The 20515-nt window shown below is 44.9% G+C and overlaps 1 protein-coding gene across 1 annotated transcript in view; it reads right to left on the bottom strand.

The window, feature by feature from the left end:
• Positions 1–449: 449 nt before the first annotated feature.
• Positions 450–20515, bottom strand: part of gpr4 (G protein-coupled receptor 4) — a 34607-nt gene continuing 14541 nt past the window's right edge. The window contains exons 2-4 of the mRNA XM_019271432.2: positions 4345–5082; positions 2616–2880; positions 450–2097 (exon numbers count right to left, since the gene is read on the bottom strand). Of these exons, the coding sequence (XP_019126977.1) occupies positions 1376–2097; positions 2616–2880; positions 4345–4473 (1116 nt within the window). The 5' untranslated portion in view covers positions 4474–5082 and the 3' untranslated portion in view covers positions 450–1375. The remainder of the gene's footprint in view (positions 2098–2615; positions 2881–4344; positions 5083–20515) is intronic.

Here is a 20515-nt window from a genome sequence, read left to right as displayed (position 1 = left end):
TTAGTAAGTAGTGTCGCTTGCGTCAGGGAGGGATGTACAACTCTTTGTCATTTCAGGAAAAACGAGGGTTGGATCTGAAAACTTTGTTGTGCAATGCGCGTGATGAAAAAACAACAGTGTACTTTGCATCATTCAGGAAGTTCGGGAGTTGAAGTTAGAAGGCGTCTGCATTAGGAATGTGAGGAGGATCAGGTCAGATGTTTGGAGATGGTTTCAGAAAAACTTTGCATTTAAAATCAGATTTTAGACCTCCAGCGTGCAAGTCCCCGTACTTTAATAATTATTGGCAACTACTGCATGCAATCTAATTTTAATCTCATCTGTTTCTCTGTGCTATGACACTGCTTTTCTGCTCCACATAATGTCGTTGAAATAAGTCATACATTGGTCTTTGGAGTTACTTTTGCCGTCTGTGGTAAAAATGAAAACTTCTGCTCACATTGCATAAGAGACACTTGCTTTCTAAGCCTCGTTGCTATCACAGTTTACAAGCTGAGGTACTTCATAAGGCTTCACTGTTTCCTTCAAGAATCTAATAAAACAATTTCCAACAAGCATTAAAAATGTTTCGACCAGTAATCTACAATCTCTTACTTAGATATTCCAAAGTGGTGATCTGTGTGTCGAACCTCCGACATCCGCCCTTTGTCCGGCTGGGTGTGTGCAAAGGTGTCTCCACTCAGACCACTAACAATACTCAGCCATGCAGAGTGTTGTCTGTTTAAATAACTCCACTTAAATATTCAAGAACGTGTTCGTCTGCATTGTGAATAACTTCTGGAACAGTTGGAAACTGTCCAAATATCCAAGTTGTGATCCTTATTGACTGTAGAGATGTCAGCTGGTCGGTCCAACACTTTGGTCCAGGCTGAAATATCTCAACATTTACTGGATGGGTTGGCAGCAGATTTGGTACAGACATTCATGATCCACTGAGGCTGAATCCTTGAAGTAATGAAAGTAGAACCAAATCAGCAACACAGAACTGAGCCTGACTGAGTCTGAGACGTCCTAAAATGGTCACAGTACAAACGATTTACGACCACCACCAATGTCACGCCAAACTTAACATTCTCTGCCTCGCTGGTGTCGAGGATCTAACAATAGCAGTCTCTCTCTCTCTCTATCTTTCGTTCACCCAACAATTTTGTTTCGATCTCAGAGAGGCTGCTACTGTGTCTCCAGACGGTATGTCTTGTTTATTTCATCAATCTCATCCCCATTCCGGCTCGGTAATGTGCCATTTAGTGGAAGCTATTACCCCGGGCATCTACAGCCCCATGAATCATCTGATTTCAGCCTGCCAGGCCAGAAGACATCAGACCCTGCCAGTGTTAGGAGCTTCCTCTATCCACTGAGGACCACCAGGTAGAGGTCACTTCTTAACACTGAGGATGGTCATCTGGAGACACTCCTCCTTTAGTGCCACCAGTTCTGTCTTGTAGCTACTCGTCTTGCCTCCTTCGGCATAAACACAAGGCTGTTTCTTCGCTGACAGTGGCGTTTCCATCGTCACTGAACCAGCGTTGAGTATGTCAGCGTGCGACGGTGAGGAAGAAGAACTTCTGTGGCAAGCTGCCGACAGCAAAGCCGAGAGAGCACGGCCGACGTCGTGTCTCGCTCCCTCATTGACAAAACAGTACAGAATGGGGTCTGCGACACAGTTGAGGCTGGTCAGCGCCAGCGACACATGGTACGCTGCAAACAAGGTCTCCTCTGAACTGCAGTCACATGGTTTTTTTAGAAACATGACACTCCGCACCAGTAGGAGGACGTGGTACGGTCCAAAGCAGAGCAAGACAATCAGGATCAGGCTCAATGCCAGGCGCTGAATTTTGGCCTTTTCCTGACGCTCTGTGGAGACGTTGCAGCGCACCGCTGCCAGGATCCCGCGGTAGGCGACAAGCATGGCTGTCCATGGAGCGAGGAACCCCAGAAATGTCCTGTAGAGGTTCATGCCTGCCACCCAGTCCTGCATGGGATACTTCTCAAAACAGAAGGTGTGGTTGAACCGATCCTGGAAGAGCTCATCGTGGAAGAGAGGAGCGGAGTTGGCTACGATCTCGATGATCCACACCATGGCGCTGACCATGACGGCTGCAGAAAAAGAGAGAAAAACATTGGATGAGTGACACCATAGCACCCTGAGCAATCACTCCCCAAACAGCAGGCCTGTATCAGTTCATGAAGATCCTGTTTCCATCCTTAGTTAGTCTGGGATCTTGCATTTTTTTTAAGTAATGACTTTAGTAGACTTCCTCATTTAATTAGTCATTTATAAAAACATATTTTCACATGGAAGTGATCTTATCTGTGCACAAACTGAATTTCCTGTCCTGTCAGGGAATGTCAGATTTGAAGACACACATCCTCTCTGCGCTCAGCTGCAGCACGATTTGGGGAACTAATCGTCAAATGCAACATATTTATCCTGCAAAAACAGGATGAGGTCAGATTTGAAAGTACTGACTGTTATACTGGAAACTTACTTACTTCTCCTCCCAACAAATGTTGTCAATGTCAAAGATTACATTTAAAGGGGACCTGTTGTTTTTACATGAATCTGTTATAGGGATGATTTCAGAAAAAGGAGCCATCATCACATCCCTGCGTACCTGTTTTGATGCGTCGCACCTTGGCAAAGCGCAGAGGGTATGCCACAGCCAGGTACCTGTCCAGTGATATACAGCAGAGAAAGGCGATGCTGACGTAGATGTTGGTGTAGAAGATGAAGCCGAACAGCTTGCAGCTCTCCTGACCGTGGATCCAGTCATCGTGCTGTAGGAAGTAGTCAATCCACAGAGGAAGAGTGGTGATGTAGAGGAGGTCGGCCACTGACAGGTTGATCAAGTAGATGCCGAGCTCATTGCGTTGGCGGACCTGGAGGGAGGAATGATGACGGGAGGAGAGAATCGGTGAGGCACGATGAGAGAGGGATGAAGATTTAAACTTGTTCGTTTGACTTCAGCAAGTCAAACTTTCATCAGGTGACTTTTATTTCATACTTTTATTTATTCTAACAGACTATCTGACCACTGAGTGCTGCTGAGCCCGATTCTGCTGTCTGCTCCCCAGGCTCCAGTTTGGATGCAGCACTGTTCATCACCACCAGCATGGGGTTGTTGGACCTGAGAACCTTCTCCTGGTGCTCCGAGCCGCGCAGCTACAATTACCTGCACTTAGTTTCTTTAGCAACAAGTAAAGCTATCTGTCCATCAGGAGCCAACAAGAAAACAACTCCGTAATGCATTCCCTGTTTTTCCTGGACTGTTATCCAAGTTGGCCGTGTTTGGGTCTTCCTGTTCTGTGAGATAATCACGCTCTCTTCAGCTGCATAGAACAGATGTAACTGAGGCCAACGGCCTTTTTATTAGCCGCGTTTCTTTGTTTATTTATTACAGACTCCATATCTGTGCAATGCAAACGATGATGTTGTGATGTGATCAGATGCAAATCGTTCGGCTTTGCTGGATGTCAAAACAAGGAAGAAATGCAAAATGTTGTGGGGAGATATTTCAGAGGAAGCAGTTCAGCTCGTCCACTGTGTTAAGCTTTTCTAATTTGAGTTGTCATCCCTCGGATTGAGACCCAGCTCCTCGGAGACAGCTCTGCTTCTCATGCAGTTTTAATATTACACTCTTGATATTTAGGCAGAGCTGCCCTGCTATAAAAAGTACGCCCAAGTATTTCCATGCTTTGGATTCAGCTCAGGTGTTGTCATTAAGTGACTCTCAGCAAAATCACAACAAGAGCGTAGATGCTGAGACAAGAGGCGAAACAATAAACTTAAAATAAGTTCAGCTGTCACTCCCTTTTTCTCATGTTTGTGCTTTATGAGTTAGTGAACTCGCTTGAATGAAAAGTCAATAACAATCCGTCGTGCCGCTGCCAAAGCAAACGGACGCTCTGTGGGAAATGCTGTCTGGGAAAATCTGCCCAGCTCTGTTGACTGTATGTAACGAGTCGTGTCAGGCGTGTCTCGTTACACAGTGAAAACATAATCACGTTACCTGTTATCATTTATCATTTACTACACATCACTAACATTTGTAACTCTCCATAGTTACTTGTTATCAAGTGTGTTTGTTGATATTTTTGGTACCAAATCGAGAAACCAAACCGGACACTGCGACACGTCTTCTGACTGTGCCGACCGGTTCAGGTGCTCTCAGTACAAAAACATTTAAGTCAAGTACATCTGAACGAGATATATTCATCAAAATTGTAACTACCAAACAGAAAATACAAGACTGAAATGATTAGATGGTTAATCATCAGCTGATAGAAAAGTGTGTGTGTGTGTGTGTGTGTGTGTGTGTGTGTGTGTGTGCGCGTCCTCCTCACCTGCATGTAGGCAGCCCACAGGGCCATGCAGTTAGTGGGCAGCCCCAGAACGATGACTATGATGTAGAGTGTGGGCTGGAAGAACTGGTCCACCTTACTGTCCACATTACAGAACGAGATGTTGCACATTGTCCTGTGTGGAACACTCTGGGTGTGTTTGTGTGTGCAGGTGTGTGTGTGTGTGATGCGTGTTCAGCTACTCTCAGCTCTGGGTGTCTCTCTGTAGTTTCACTATATTCCAGCTCCAGCAGTTTGACAGTGACATGCCGACCCCGGCGTCCGGCTCGGCTACCACACGGCTGTCTAACATGGAGCAACGGAAGAAAACAGAACTGTCATTTCCGAGACATTTCATGTTTCCCGTTTAAAACACACCTCACCCGAGGGGCTCGGTGTGTCATAATCCTCTCTCACGCTTCAAAGCCAACCACAGCGTCCCTCAGCGCGAGGAAAAGAGGAGAAGAAAGGAAGGAGCGAGGGATAAAACGTGGTGAAATGAAAGCTGCCTTATCGACGCTGAGCCAGGCCTCTTGCGCCTGGACACGGTCTCATCAATCTTTTAGAGATTAGACGTCTGCCAGGTCCACTGTGAGAAGGAGAGGCTGAACATCAGCATGTGTGTGTGGGTGTGTCTCAAGGCTGATGACACACAAAACTCCTCCGGGATGCAGGAATGACTTTACAGAGCTTCACCATCAGGGAGGCGACAGACCGTCCATGTTCTCCGGACTAAACGTCCTAGAAGACAGAACAAAGAAGAAAATAACTTTTGTGTTTGTTTCAGTACATCTACATCCATGACACACCTAAAATAAGGAAACAAATAAAACATACAGGAGACAGAGAGGACAGAGTAAAGATGATAAATACTTTATTAATGCAGCTAGGTATCTCTGTAAACTCGTATTTAAAATCAGCTGCATCATGTCTGGCTGCAGAGTTTGTGATGAGTTCAAACTACAACATGACACTCTTTGTGCAGTAATTTACATTCTCCAGTTCTCATACCACAAATGCAGAAATAGAAACAGAAAATCTGTCACGGCTGCAGCTCGTCTTCACTTCATTTCACCCTCTCGCCTCGTCAGACGTGAAGCAACAAACTTTGTGTTTCAGGCTCATTTCCTGGATTCATTTCATTTACGTTTAATGCACTTCGATTTCTTGTCGGGACACTCTGGAGATCTGCAGCTTTCAGGCATTTTGGTTTGGTTATTCGGGAAGTGAATGAAATCCCTGTCGCGGTGAAAGCAAACCATTTAACAACTGCCAGGAAGGAACACACCCTCAACACACACACACACACACAGCCGAACAGCCGAACCCTTTTCCTCTAATATTCGGCTGCACAGATGGACCGAGATACAAGAGAGCAGCGTCGAGTACAGCGAGGCAGCAGAAGTCTATCTGGGTGACTTTCTAACACAGAACATGCTGACACACCGTGCAGGCACAGGAAGACCTTGCATAGAGTGCAAACAAAGTCCAGGACATATGATAAGCATTATGTAAGCCTCCATGTGAACACGACCTGAACATGCATGCACAGAGAGAGAGAGAGGCAGGATGGGAGCTCACTTTCTGTTCCACCTTCTCCACCCGGAGCTCTGCTCCTGTTTATACATCTTGGACCGCCTTGATATTTTTGCATATGGCTGATATGAATCCACACATGCTTCCAATCACTTGACTTTAAAATGTTCTTAAGCTCTGCGACCCGCCTTCCTCCAGAGTTTTTTTCTATGTTTCAGCTTCTTCTCATTCCTCCTAGATTGATCGATTTTAGAAATAAGCCTTTTCAGTCTGGATGTGGCAGCTTCACTGAGATATTTATCACGGAAAAGCTTGAATTTGAATTAAAGATCATCATATTATCAGCTAAATCTTATTGCCGCCGTTAACACCCACCAGATGTTGGTGTTTTTCACCATCTGAATCCTCTGTGAAAGTGAAAATTCCCCAAGATCACCAAAATCAACAAAGTTCCAAGAACATCCACGGACATTTTTATGGGAACCTGGCCAGCAGTTGTCTTGTGTATAACTTGACTTAATGGAAGGTCACACAAGGACAGAGATCCATCGGAAAAGCACAATGTGTTCAGCGACCTGAACGTGACGACGATAGTGTTTCGTTTCTCTGAGGAGCGTGAGCGTACATCATCACGTCCTGGAATGTGCTTAATAAATCCTGCAATCTTACAGTGACCAGAGGAAAGATCACTTGGCTCATCAAAAACATTAGAAATCATCCTTCGGGGACCGCGAAGATGCTCAAAAGATTTCAAAAATGAGCCGTGTGACGCAGCTCAGTGCAATCAGTGTTCACATCAGTGTTACCCACAAGAGGCCTTAGAAAAGTCCGTCACCACACATCAAAACAGTTGAAAGGAAACTGTGATAACGTGACGGTCACTGGTGTGGAACAGTGACTTTGGACAGAGCAGCTGACCCGGTTGTATACAGACATTTACGTGCACACACGAGAGGGCTAAGTAAGGCCGTTTCTGCGCTGACCTTGTCTTTGTTAGGGGAAACAGCTCTGCTGTAATCTGACCTCACACACACACACACACAGATATCTGACTGTAAGAGGCTCATCTGCTTAATCGTCCTCACACTGGTGCTTTGAGTGACTGATTCCTCACTGTCTTTCCTAAAATTTAACATAACTGCGTCCATGGTTTCAGTGGAGGTACATGTCAAGTAAACAGTTTTTGCTTTAAATTGTTTGCATCATTAGAATTCCACATCGAAACAATCAAACAGTGCCTCGGCTGTCTCGTTGAGGAACACCAGCAAGACTTTCCCTTCATTCTCTGAAATATTTCAACATAATTACTTTTTGTACTTTGGGTTTGTTGCTAAATTCATAACAGAGAAACTTCCTCCAGCAGACCTGATCCAAGTGGAAGTTTGAAGACTGTGTGTTGTGTTTGCGTTTCAGTCGCCATATTTCACATTTCACTTTGTCCTGCCAGTAAAGCTGAATGTTCAGGTCGGGCACTGTCTGTTGATTTAAAATTGAAAATGTGAAGACCATGTCCTGCATTCATTGTGTTAACATCCATCCGTTTGCTATAACTGCATATCCTTATCAGCCTCATGGGGGCTGGAGACAGTTCCAGCTAACATTGGGTCGGACAAATCGCCGGTTTATCACAGAACCAAAAAACCAGTCACGCTCACGTTCACACCTACGGGCAATTTAGAGTCACCAATTAACCTGTTATGGTTCATGTCTTTGGACTGTGGGAGGAAGCTGGAGTACCCGGAGAGAACATGCAAACTGAAAGGCCCCAGCCGACTGGGGAGGTAGTGAGGTGACAGTAATCATTGCAACATCATGATTCCCCAGTCCAATTAAAGTGTGATAAGTTCTCAGAGTGAAGGGTTAACTTTTACTCGTATTTCTAGTTTTAAATGTTATGAAATAAGAGAAGAAGCAAAGTAAGAAGTCGAGGAAACATACATCAGTACGGTAGTTGAGTAAAGTACTTTTTATCTTCAGTTTCTCCTTTTTAATTTTCTAAAATTGACATCATTAAAACAAAATTGAGTGTCTCTCTTTGTCAGCCTGCAGCCACGGAGCTCCACTATCAAACTACTGAGATCACATCTGTTACCGATGAGCACCACACGGAGCGATGTCGCTTCCTCATCAGATAAAACAGCGGGGCCACATGCCAGTGACAAAATCATTGCCAATCAACCTTATCGCTACTTAACATCAGCTCTCAGTGTGTGTGTGTGTGTGTGTGTGTGTGTGTGTGTAGGGCAGGATCCTGGGGAACGAAATGGGTTGAACAAAATGAGTTAAAGTCACTTTTTGGGAGTTGTTGGGGTGTCGTGTCAGTCCACACACAGTGACATGGGTTTGTTTGTGTTATCTTTGTCTCAGTCTGTCTCCAGAAATGTGGCTCGTCTGTCAATCACAGATGTTTATCACGCAGCGTTTGCATGCGACGGCTGCACACACACACACACACACACACACGCAACCTCTGCGTTGGTTGTTGTTCTTCGTGTGCGTGTGTGAGTGAGAATATGTGTGTTTGTCCTCCTGGCAGGTTCATTTACACTGCCAGGTCAGTTAGCAGCGGCTGACAGGCTCAAATATTCGGCCTGTTTCTGAGTCATGACACTCAATCAGTCACAGAGGTTGAGTTACACCTGCAGAGTGAAGCGGTTGGATGGACTCGCACTCGCCTCGTCCTCTTTAACTCAAGTGCCTTCCTGCACAACATAAATAAATTAAAACTATTATTACAAGATTTATTGTTGCTACTGCTGATTTTTATAATTATTTCGTGAAACATCCTTCAAAGCGACGATGTTCTCATCTTCCTGCTCTCTCATGGCGTTCCCCAGGGGTCAAGTCTTGGTCCTCCCATATTATTTTCTATTTATATCTGGGTCACATAATTCGCATGTGTAACATTAATTTCCACTGTTATGCAGACGATATGGAACTTTATATTCTGATAACTGGTACTGACACGGGAAAAACTTTCTCACGTCTCTGCATGTCACAAAATTTCCTCCAGGTCAATAAGTTCAAACCACGAGGAACCCGTCCTCCAACGTCAAACACTCCACCTGAAATTTGGGTGTGATCTTTGACAAACAGATCACCAAGATAATAGAGTCATGCTTCCTCCAACATCTCATCACTCATACTCAACTATCTCATGCTTTCATCTCATCACGTCTGGATTATTGTTGCAGTTCCTTGAAAGTAAAAAAGAGGCAAGACCAGATCTTCCAATCCTTGAAACGTTACACTGACTCCTACCTACAAAGATGACTGTGCTCACCTTTAATTGTTCCCACAGCAAACATCGCTACCATGTTCTCTAAAGCACTTTGTATAGACGACCCCTGAACCTTCGACACGCTTTCATACCCTGATATGAACAGTCAGATGTTTCCAGCTGCCGCTGCCCACTGACATCCTTTATCACCTCCCGTCTCACCACTGCTTTATTATTATAACTTTAAAGTAATCGCATGTCTCAACACCTCGGTGCTTCCAGACACACTAAATGCATGGATCATCATCGCACCTGTCACACTGCCTGCATACAAATCCTCACTGCAGGACTGTTATCTCTGTGACTCTTCATGCTTCAGTCAGCTTAAACCTAGAAATCTCACTCCCTCAGTACAAGTGGCTGTTTTTGTGCTTTGAAGGCTTAGTTCATCACTGAGTCCTGAGTCCGCGTTTTCACAGTGTGTTTTTATGCAGGCCTTTTCCTCTGTCGTCTTCCCATCGCTCTCCCTGTGCACTCGTACAAAGAGCTTAAAGTACAGTACTGCAGGGATGAACTGCAGCTGAAGGTTAGAGGCCGCCGCTCACAGCTGGAAAGCGGTTCAAAAGGTTTATTAGAAATTAAGTAATAGGAATATATGTGTGTGTGTGTGTGTGTGTGTGTACAATAGAGGCCTATATCAACCTGTGCAACACAGCAGCGTCTGATCTGCTGCCAGAGGAGATTAGGTCAAGGCAGCCGTGCAGACATCATGCTGGCTGTCAACACACACACACACACACACACACACACACACACACACACACACACACACACACACTCCTTATATACAAACTCTGCACATGGTATGCGATGGGACACACACACACACACACAGTACGATGTACTTTTCTCCCTGCTACACTCCACTGTTGAAACTTTTGATCCAGGTAACTAAACTCTGAATATCACAGCTTGACCTGCATAGATTAAACGTCGCAGAGCAAAGAGGAACAATAAACAAAACGATATGAGATGTGATACGCAAGACAAAGATGCAGGAAAGATTTTGTTTTAGAGTTGCCAGTCAAAGTCGAGGTGTTAACGTCATAGAATTAATGGTTTTGATAAGGTTCAGCTGAGTTCGTCGCCACACGATAACCTACTGTAACTTTGCTGTACGGTAATAATAACAAACATGCCTCAGATAAAACCAAGACCATGACGCAAGTTTGGATCTGTGAGACGTCATCGACTCCACACATGGAGAGAGGAGAGACAGACCATCACATACCTCTGCTACTGAGACAGACACATAAAATCCACATTTCACAGAACATTTCGGGGTATTTGTAAATTTATTTTGAGCCTTGTCGTTCTCATTTCAACGCTTTGTGGAGGAGAAATCTGATGATTTAGTACGTTCAGGTTTTGTAATATGAGTTACTGCCTCTGGTTATTGGCAGACTGTCCCTTTAGTTGTCTGGTTTTGTAAATAGTTCTGTGTCGTTGCAGAAACACTTCAGACTGCGGAGCCAGGAGGGAAGACGACACAAACAGAGCCCGACCTGTATCATTGAAAACGGAAACATCAGGGTCAGGAATGAAGTCATTTACCCTGTTAGGAAGAGAAGTAGACTCTGTGTGTGTGTGTGTGTGTGTGTGTGTGTGTGTGTGTCTCTCCAAACTGAATTTCCGACCTTGAGAGTAAAGACACGTCTGGAATGCGAGGTCCATCCTGACTCTGTTTGAGGGTTAAAATTCTGGATAACTCTAAAAACTGCATTCCAGGAACAGTTTAGTCAGATTATCTGAATCACAGGAAATCTGTGTGCACACAACTAAACTACGCACTCGAGCCTGACTGACATATATATGAGATTATTATCGACGGATATCTGCCCATCATGGGAGAGACTCCTCTGATAAGGAAAAAGATGGATGGATGTGTATGTACTTTATGTTACCGCCGACGTGAAGCCTTAGAGGACAGGACAATGCAGAAAAAGATGGTTGGGTTAATTTGGATCTATTAATTATGTTTAGTTACTATTTAATTATTAAATTCACAGTGAAGTTTTAGACCCACATATTGAAATCAGAATTTTTTAAACTCCCCAATATTTGTATCGTTATCTGCCCCACAGTCTTGGTGGGACCATACTGACTCTGTCTGTCTGTAAACGCACATTTAGGTCATAATTCCACATCTCTCTCTCATTTTCTCTTCCAGATAAAGTCGCCAAGCCTCGTTTGTTGCAAACCTGTCTCACAGTTTAACCTGAAGTGTTTCTTCCCCCGTTGGACTTGGTTTTACTGATGTCTCACAGCTCTTTCAAACACAATGCAGCGTTGGCACCGCTGTGCCCCAAAGCTCATTATTTTCAATAGCTTGTGCTGAGTCACAACGTTTTTTTTTTTTGTTCTGTCGAGCAAAGCGAGGCACGCAGCGCGGAACCAACCAGGTTAAACGTTGGCCGAGTGTGGAGTGTACCGTAAATCACAGTGTGTGTGTGAAAGGACCTTCAGTCGTCAACATCGTGATACCAAGACAAAGTGCCCAAACTATGAAAACAAGATCTACTTTTTAACTCAGCTGGAATGATTCGGTTTCAAAGTTTAAATGATTATAGGTTAGAGTTTCAGGCACAATGTGTGTGTGTGTGTGTGTGTGTGTGTGTGTGTGTGTGTGTGTGTGTGTGCGTGTGTGTGCGCGTGTGTGTGTTTGAGCAGTTACTGTGTGGCTGTTTGCCAAACATTCCTGTTGACAGTCAAACAGCGGGAGCAGGAAGACGGTAATGCTACACCATCAAACATGTCAACATGCCTCTTACACTTCATAACTCGGTCACTTCCAGGACACACACACACACACACACACACACACACACACACACACACCAAAACAATGATAATCTTCAGTGTTACAGACGCTGAAGTCACATAGAGTCTGAAGGAATGGTACATCATTAAAATCGCCTCCATCATTAACGTTCAGCTCAGACTCTCTCTGATATCTGAACGATTGATGTTATTTTTTCAGCCTCATTAACGGCGTCAGTGACATGTGGGGGTCGACCCCCACGGCGTCATCACGCCCACACTTCATTTCTTTTGGCACGAAGCGCAGTGGAAACATTTCCTTCACTCTATATTTGTATTCGGTTTGTTTGGATCCACAATGTGTGATTATTAATAAACCTAACGGGGTAATTCTGGTAACCTGTTAGGCGCCAGGTTGGAGTTTTTTAGGCAACAGAGAGACAAACAAGTCCGATTCCAGTTGGACATGCCGCTTCTGTTTTTATCAAACCTTTCTACCTTCACTATCATTCTGATGCTGCTCTGACCTGTAACAGACCTGCCTCAGTCTTTGCACTATGCAGGTCTCGTTCCACCACACACCACCAACTATTTCACTGATTTTGGTGAAACTGGATCATATTTTATGGAGAAAGTGTTTTCTGGTTTTCTGTCCTCTTACTGCTCCGCCTCAACTCTCTCTGATTTACAGAGTTTCCTGATGGACAGTGAAGTAAATCGTTACAAAACGTAGCTGCCGTTAGCTCAGTCCTCAGAGCACCGATGGAGTCTTGGCGTTTGGTAGCACAGGAGCTCGGAGCATCGGGGCGGGGGTAACGCTGACGGAGAGCGGCGCCGTTGTTGTGCTAGAACCGGAGCTCTGCAGCTTCTATCGATATTGCTAATGGCAGAGGCAAAGAGGCCAAGGACAACTGAGGAAGCAAAGAAAAGAAATGGAAAGACAGACACCGAGCTGGGCTTCTTGCTGCTGGATTAGTAACTAATATCAGCTGACTGCTATGTCTCTATGTCTCGTGTTGTTGTCAATGTACCTGAGATTTCAAGCAAACCAAATGACAAACAAACCATCTCTGTGAAGACAGTTTTGTTTACGAGCAGGAGACTGTAATGTTCTCATCTGAACAACTAAACAAATGACCGACGTATGAAACGTTTTAATTCAAAGCACTTTCTGGATCTCTTTGGGAGTATTTATTTTCAGTTTAAGAGGCTTCATTGGAAAAAAAACTAAACAAGCCTCATCCTCGCAGCACTCTACTATTCATCCACTCAGCGACATGAACTCTAATTGTCCACAAACGATGAGATGATGGCTTTGAGTGCTCTGTAATAGCCCATATGTTCAGATTAAGGCACTTCAGTTCGATCGGCACCAAATGAAACTGTTTTAAACTGTTCTGAGGACTAGTTAAACATCAGATCATGGAGCTGGAGGTCTTTAAGGTTCCCAGTTTATCAGATTTCAAAAAAACTTCACTTGAATAACGTGAATTAAGAGGCCGCTGACCCCGACCCTGACACCAGCTAGTAAAAACCTAAAGAGACCGACACACTGCTGCATTCCCATCAATGAGAGGATACAGTTTTCTGTCCATCATCATGACAACCCGAGCTTCCTGTGCTTCCTTTTCCAGTCGGACACAGAAACGTGTGAATTTTCTCCACCCATCAGGATGTCCTCTTCCAATTCAGGTTACAGCTGGAAGTCCCAACAAAGCTCCACACAGGCACCTTTTCCCCTTGTTTACATTTGAAGCTTTTCGGAGCAAAGAGGACCATCGTCTCTCATATTCAGCTACCGTGAATATTAATACTTCAGAGTTCGAGGTTCAAGGATGCTTTCATTGCCTCTTGAAGGAGAAAATCATCTCAGATTAAAGGATTATACTGTAGATTTCCATCCACGTTGGCTCCACTTAAGCAAACTGCGGGCTTAAAAAATGGAAATCTGAGTGAGAAAACTCTGCAGTGCTATTTGCTTTGCACGTGAAAATAATGCAAATATGCTTCACACAGTTAAATTAAATTTGTTTTGGATCCTGTCTATTCAAATATGCTGTATGTACCCAGCTGGGACTGCTGCTGTCCTCTGAGAAATCTATTCAAAATGTTTCCCTGTGATTGAAGCGCTCCTAAGAGAGCGGGACAGACATATTCTATTACTGAAAATGTTTAGTGGTAAATGCTCAGAGAGGACGGTGATTTCACCAACTGCTCTGGGGACTCAAACTGGCAACCCTCTGATCACGAGCATGTTCCCCCCGGGGAAGAATAAAAGAATAATGTGCTGGAGGAATACTTGAGGATGAATTTTATGGTCTGCAGGGAGCTGAAGGAAATGGGGACAAAGTTTTGTGCGGAAACAAAGATCCCAGAGTGAGCGCCGCTCCCAAAGCATCATGTTTCCATTCTACCCAGAAACCTTTGGTCCGACAGGCAGTATTATTGTTACATAATGATGCTGGCGATGCCGACTTTAAAGGTTTTAAAGTGAAACTGAAGCTGTGTGAACGGCAGGAGTACGGCGTAGCCTCGCACCTCTGCACAAAGAAGAGCTCTAGCAACGCAGATTGCGGCAACTGTGGTCTGCTTGGTGTGTGTGTGTTTGAGTATTGAGAATGGGAGGCAAACATGGATGCATTAAGTTAAAACGGAGGTGACTCATGCCAAACCCAGATCCTCTCATCCTGAAGCCATGAAAACAGAAATTGGGGAGAACTGACACTGACTCCTCAAATCCAGTCAAACCTGACGAACAGCCATCGGTGTATGAACGTGTGCGTGTGAATGGGTGAATGTGAAAAGTCTGATATTCTCTGTTTTAATTTCAGGCTGGGAGCTGCACTGTGTCATCTTCATCTGGCTCCGTGTCAGCGATTATCACATCTAGGTCACAACTTGTATCCAGAGCAGAGCAGACACATTTTTCCATAAAAACTGGCACATGGTAAAACACAGTCAGGTCGACTCTCACACTCGTCTACACATTTCATCGGAGGGAATGACTTCATTTAAATGTTACAGCTCGTTCCTCACATGAGAAGCTCACGTCGGAGGAAGAAGAACATGAGGTTTACATGGATATATCACAAACTGTGAAGCGCTTTGGACTGAAGCATATAGAAAATGCCTCAATGAACTTTGAGTGCACAGCAGTGATCTCAAATTTGCTTTTTGAGGCGATGAAGTGTTGTTCTGTTCCTCGTGGTCCACAGATATATTGGCAGTGATCAACAGGGACAGTTTGCCTCATGGAGGAAAAGGATGGATGTGGGTGTGAGCCAGCCACCGCCAGGAGGACGGAGCCGCCTCCACAGTTCTCACTGACGGTTTGACTCCCCTCAGCGTCTGTTCTCTGTTTATCATGGATCAAGCCGGATGAGTTCCACTTCCACAGCAGCTATATACACACATGTACCGCTGTATACATAGAGAGAAAGTTATTTTTTCCTGCTAATTTAAATCTGATTTAGTGAGCCGGCATGTCATCTGTGTAGTTCATATAGCCTTCGGATGGGATCTGCTTATGATCAAACTAAAATAGCTTCAAATGTAATCAGTTACACATACCGTGCATGTAACTATGTGTAAAAATCGAGTCTGCCGCGTCGCCGTCAGTGCCGTCCATATCTGATATGATTGTAACAGGATATCTCACCGATTGTGACAGTCTGGCCAATGAAATCTGAGCAGTGCCTGTCAACAGTAACTAGTGTTGCTCAGACTTTTATCTGCTGCTATTTTTAAACCCTGATTAAATCAGAAATGATCGATGTCGAGGTTCAGTTTACGTCCAGTTTTGCTTTTTTTTTTTACGCTCGCTCACTCTCTCTCACACTGTGACCGACGTAGGAAATACAGAGCGAATCAAACGTGTGAGCGACACACTGTCCTGTCCTGTGTCCTACAAAATACAAATACAAAATACAAGACGTTCTTTTTGTCCGTCAGCCAGTATTTATGCCACACTCTCTTTGTTTGGTGTGTAGACTTGGTTCTAAATTTATGACAGCTGCGTGTTCCCGGACCGTCATTGTAGATTAATGACGTCAGATTTCACCACGCTCCACCTGAAACCACCCGGACTCACTGTTAGATCAGGTAGATCTGTGCTTCTAACGCAGTGCTTGTATATTTCAGCATTGCTTCCACACAGTCAGCTCCTCAGAGGACCTCCCTGATGGCGCCAGACTTGTTTGTGTAACAAACTGCAAAGCAGAAAAGTGACAGAGCACAGCTACAGTCGCTGTGATTCATGGGACGTATCTGGGTGGTAGGCCTACATGTTTCGATGATGGTGCACGGCTCTCTCCACCTTTGTATGACTTCAGCTTCCAATGAAAACATCAGTGCAACAGCTTCGATGCAGCAGCTGAGCTGAGAAGTGGCTCATATACAGTCAGGCGTAACCTTTCCTGATGCAGTTTAACACTTTGTCCACCTCGTTCACGCAGGTTGGCACAGTTTTGATTTGAGCTGAGTTTCAAGAAATCACCAGTGATTGCCAACAGCGTCAGTGACGACAGTTGGGCTACGTCTCCTGTCCTCATGGCTCAGACATTGAGACAGGCGTCCCAGAGGGCCTGACTGTCGTAATCGGTTGTAAACAGGAGGGGGGACGGCTCGGTGTCAGCTCCCATAAGTGTGGTGGGAAAAGCCCCGGCATCGTCCTGCCGAACCCCGCAACAATAAACACAGCAGAAGGAGAGGAGAGGAGAGGAGAGGAGAGGAGAGGAGAGGAGAAACAAGGAGAGGATGTTTGTTGGGAGAAAGTTGACTTCTCGCCTCCATAACAGAGAGTGCAGACACAGTGACTGGGTCAGGCTGAACTGAGCATCCAGCCTCTGTGTCTGTGTTTGTGTTCGGCGTCTTGTACTTCTGTCTCTGTGAGGTCCAATTAGAGTCGGAGGACATTTCTGCAGACGGGGCATTAGTGCGTTTGGGGCTAAGAAAGGCGTCATGTCAAGGAGGTACAAACATGAGCATGTTTGTGCTGTGAATAGAGCCACACTAAGCTCATTATAATTCAATGTTAATGAGATCGATGCTTAAGCTGTGTGTGCGCCATAACACCATATTTAAATGATACTGTGTCTCACCAACAACTGGATCCAATCAAACAGACCTTTACTCTCGTTATTCTGCTGCTGAAAACTAGCAGGGCGTTCTTTAAAGGCCTGCAGGTTTATGGATGGTTTGTAATACAACGTCTAAACTGGAACTAAACCACAGTTAGAGAAAGGAAACAGTGCAGAGAGGAAGAGAAAGACAAAGAGGATAAAAAAGGAAGACAAACAGGAAGTCAGTGCGTAAAAAAGAGAAAATCCTTCTTCACTAATCAGAACAAAAGTCAATATGAAGAAATATGAAATGTAGATAGAGGATGAGGAACTCAGACAATGAGTACAGGTGGACGACTGATGACGGTGTGTGGATTAGAGAGAGACGGGCGGAGGGTTTTTTTTTTGTTGTTGTTACAGCCGACAAACAAGGTTACCTGAGGTTTGTTCACACGTGACAAGACACAAACACAAAGGAAATAAAGGTTCGTGCACAGAAATGACTGGACGCGTTTCACAGAAAGTCTGACCCAGTTTGAACTCCAGCAATTAAAAAAGAAAAATGCTTCGGCAGCATTCACTCATGGATGAGATGTTCTGTCTTAAATGATATTCACGGTTTATTATAACTCACTAAATTAAGTCAAGCAGGTTGGAAACAAACCAAAGATGAGAGAAAACAAAGATCATGTATTACCCAGATAGACGTCTGCTGTGAACATCCATCACACTCCACACTCCTGGTTTCACTCGGACCAAAGCTGTCCATGTTTTCTGGTGCGATTAAAGGAATATTCCCGAAGCCGCAGAGCCGCCGCTCACTTGTTTGTTCATGCACAGCAGCTTCCAGATGGCTGATGCTTGTTGTTTGTATTTTACTGTGCTCCTGCAGGGCTCGTGGGAGTCTCCGCTGCTTCAACACTTCTTACTGTAATTCCCCTGAGCACCGAGCAAAGAAATAAACAACAAAAAAAAAACAACTTAACGCACCAATAAACACTCACAGCTGAGCTCTTCTGAAGATGCTCTGTCCTCCCAGACACCTTACGACAATACCATCCGAATGTGGAGCCGTAATTCTGTTTTAAACTTGCAGATATGAAATAAATTGTGCCGTGAGAGAGACAGAGATGCCATCTGACTGTGTCGCAGTGATGCTACTGCAGATTAGCTGCTTCTGCCAAACCAGTTATATGAGTCAATCTGTAGAGAGGTGAGCTTACAAATGGAAATGTGTCCATTTAAATCAGGTACAAAACAATGATTCTGATAGAGTTAAAGGAAGCTCATCATCAGCACCGAGCTGCTGCCAAACATTTCATGCATTATTCCTCAAACAGGGACTTTGTGTGTGTGTCGCTGCGACAGCTCACCGCCTTAAAGGAGATATTCCTGCGACAGTCTGTAAACATCTGTGCTGAGCTCAGACATATCTGCTGTGTCACACAGGAGCAGGCCAGCAGCTGTAACACCAGCGCTCATGTTACACAGACTAATGACCGGTTGTGGCAGGACTGCAGCCACAGAGGGTCGCTGACGATGCCACCGGCTGCAGACCCTAAACACGCTGCGAAACATTTCACAAATCTGATTTATGTCATGTCAGCCTTCTAATGACATTAACTTCATGTCAGCCATGCTATAGGAAAGGCTGCAGCCCTACAGAGAACTGATGCTGCCTCCGCTAACGCCGCTCCAGGCAGGAGCTCGTGTAGAAATACTGACAGTGATGCAGCATTATAACAAACAGAAAAGGCCTTCCTGTGTGTGACAGATGAGGCTGCACAGTAGCTGCACTCTGCAGCTGTTCTGCAGCTGGATCACAGTCAGTCGCCCTCTGCACGGTCCCGGCCTTCACGTAGCCTTGATTCCGCCTCGGCGACAAGTTCTTGAATATTTCTAAACCTCTTGACTAGAGGACATATTTGGGCTCGTCATGAGAGGACGAGGTGCAGCTCCGCTCCATGTATGCACCAGAGGTTCTGTGAGACAGCACAGGGCCCCGGGACGGACACTGAACGCTACTTCACATGAAAATATCACATGATAAATGCACGTTACGTTACCTCGTTACTATTTACTACATCTACATCGAATAAGTCCAAAGCAAATAAAAGTAAACATGAACTTTCATAACATGTTAAGGAGCTGTGTTTATAATGCAACTGAGGATGATGGGAAGAAAGTTATGAGCTGAGGTCAGTTTGGACAATCTGACCTCGTGCTGAGGGGGTCGTGAAATTCACAATTATTCATCATTCGAGGACCGTCCTCCATCCTAACATGACTGCCAACTTGGTTCATATATCACAATGCTGTACTGCTTTGCAGAGACTTTGTTTAGGAGGTTTGCATGTGTCCATGGCTTGCACTGAAGAGCAGAATAAATAATCCATAAATGAGGTCACGTGTTAGATGAGCAGCGCAGCTGTAACTCTTCAGAAGAAGAGTTTTCTACAGTGTGCACCTTGTTGAAATCGTTACTCTGCCACAGGAAGTGCTGACAGTCGGTTGTCACCAGCGGTGCGGTTGCCGCCCTGGGCTACTGTTATTACAACGATCCATCAAAGGTCTAATCCCTTTACAGGTGAGTCACAACAGACAGTGACTTCAGATTAGATTACAGTCAAGATGATTGGGTATATCTGGACCAAACAACCAGACTGTATTATTAGAAAGGCTCAGTCTCCAGCAAGGTAATCAGTTTCTGTAATATCTTTGGAGTCAAATGCACCACTATGGCATCTGACTCTGATGTACCTGCAGAGTGAGTCAGCGCAGTGAGTGTGTCATCAGCTGAGACCAGGACATATGTGTCAGTCACACAGTCTCACCTGTGTCATATTTGTAAAGCTCAGCAGGACATTGTTGGACACTGTGTCATATTGACCTGCACTGATCGCAGCAGGCTGGAAAGTGTGTGTGTGTGTGTGTGACATCAGTCATGTCTGTTACATGTTGTCTGTCTGTCCTGGGTGTCACCTGCACGTCTCTACTGACCAGACGTGTGTTTACACATGAAGGGATTAGACTTCCCTCACACACTCACACACACCTCTCCGGCTTTTTTCACAGAGGACTGCTTAAGTGTTTCAGCAAACTTGTCGTAAATTGATGAATGACATCTCTTCGCGAGCAGGTGTGCATTTCCAGAGTCTGGATCATTTACATAAACACGACACAGAAGAGGGCTCATGCTTTGTTTATTTGTTTGCGGTGTCTCTGTTCATTGCTCGTCACTATTGTGCATGTGTACACCTTCACATGGGCTGCCCCGGTTCTGAGCAGGTGATGCACGGCTTCACTGACAGGTTCAACAGCACTGGTCAACTGATACACAGCAGGACAGAGTTACATGACCTGCAGACCAAACCTGTCGAATTACACAGTGAGCCACTATGACCTGCCACTTGTGTCCAGACAGTGTCTACGCTGCTCTGTGATTGAAAAGTTGGATGAACCGTGCACACACATCGATGTGCTGGACTCGTTCATACAAACCAGAGGTGGAGTCATCTGTGTTTATATCAAAGACAGC

Source organism: Larimichthys crocea, chromosome VII (assembly GCF_000972845.2).
Source record: "Larimichthys crocea isolate SSNF chromosome VII, L_crocea_2.0, whole genome shotgun sequence".
NCBI classification, from domain to species: domain Eukaryota; kingdom Metazoa; phylum Chordata; class Actinopteri; family Sciaenidae; genus Larimichthys; species Larimichthys crocea.
Note: the sequence above shows the minus strand (reverse complement) of the source record. Positions and strands in the feature narration are given on the sequence as shown.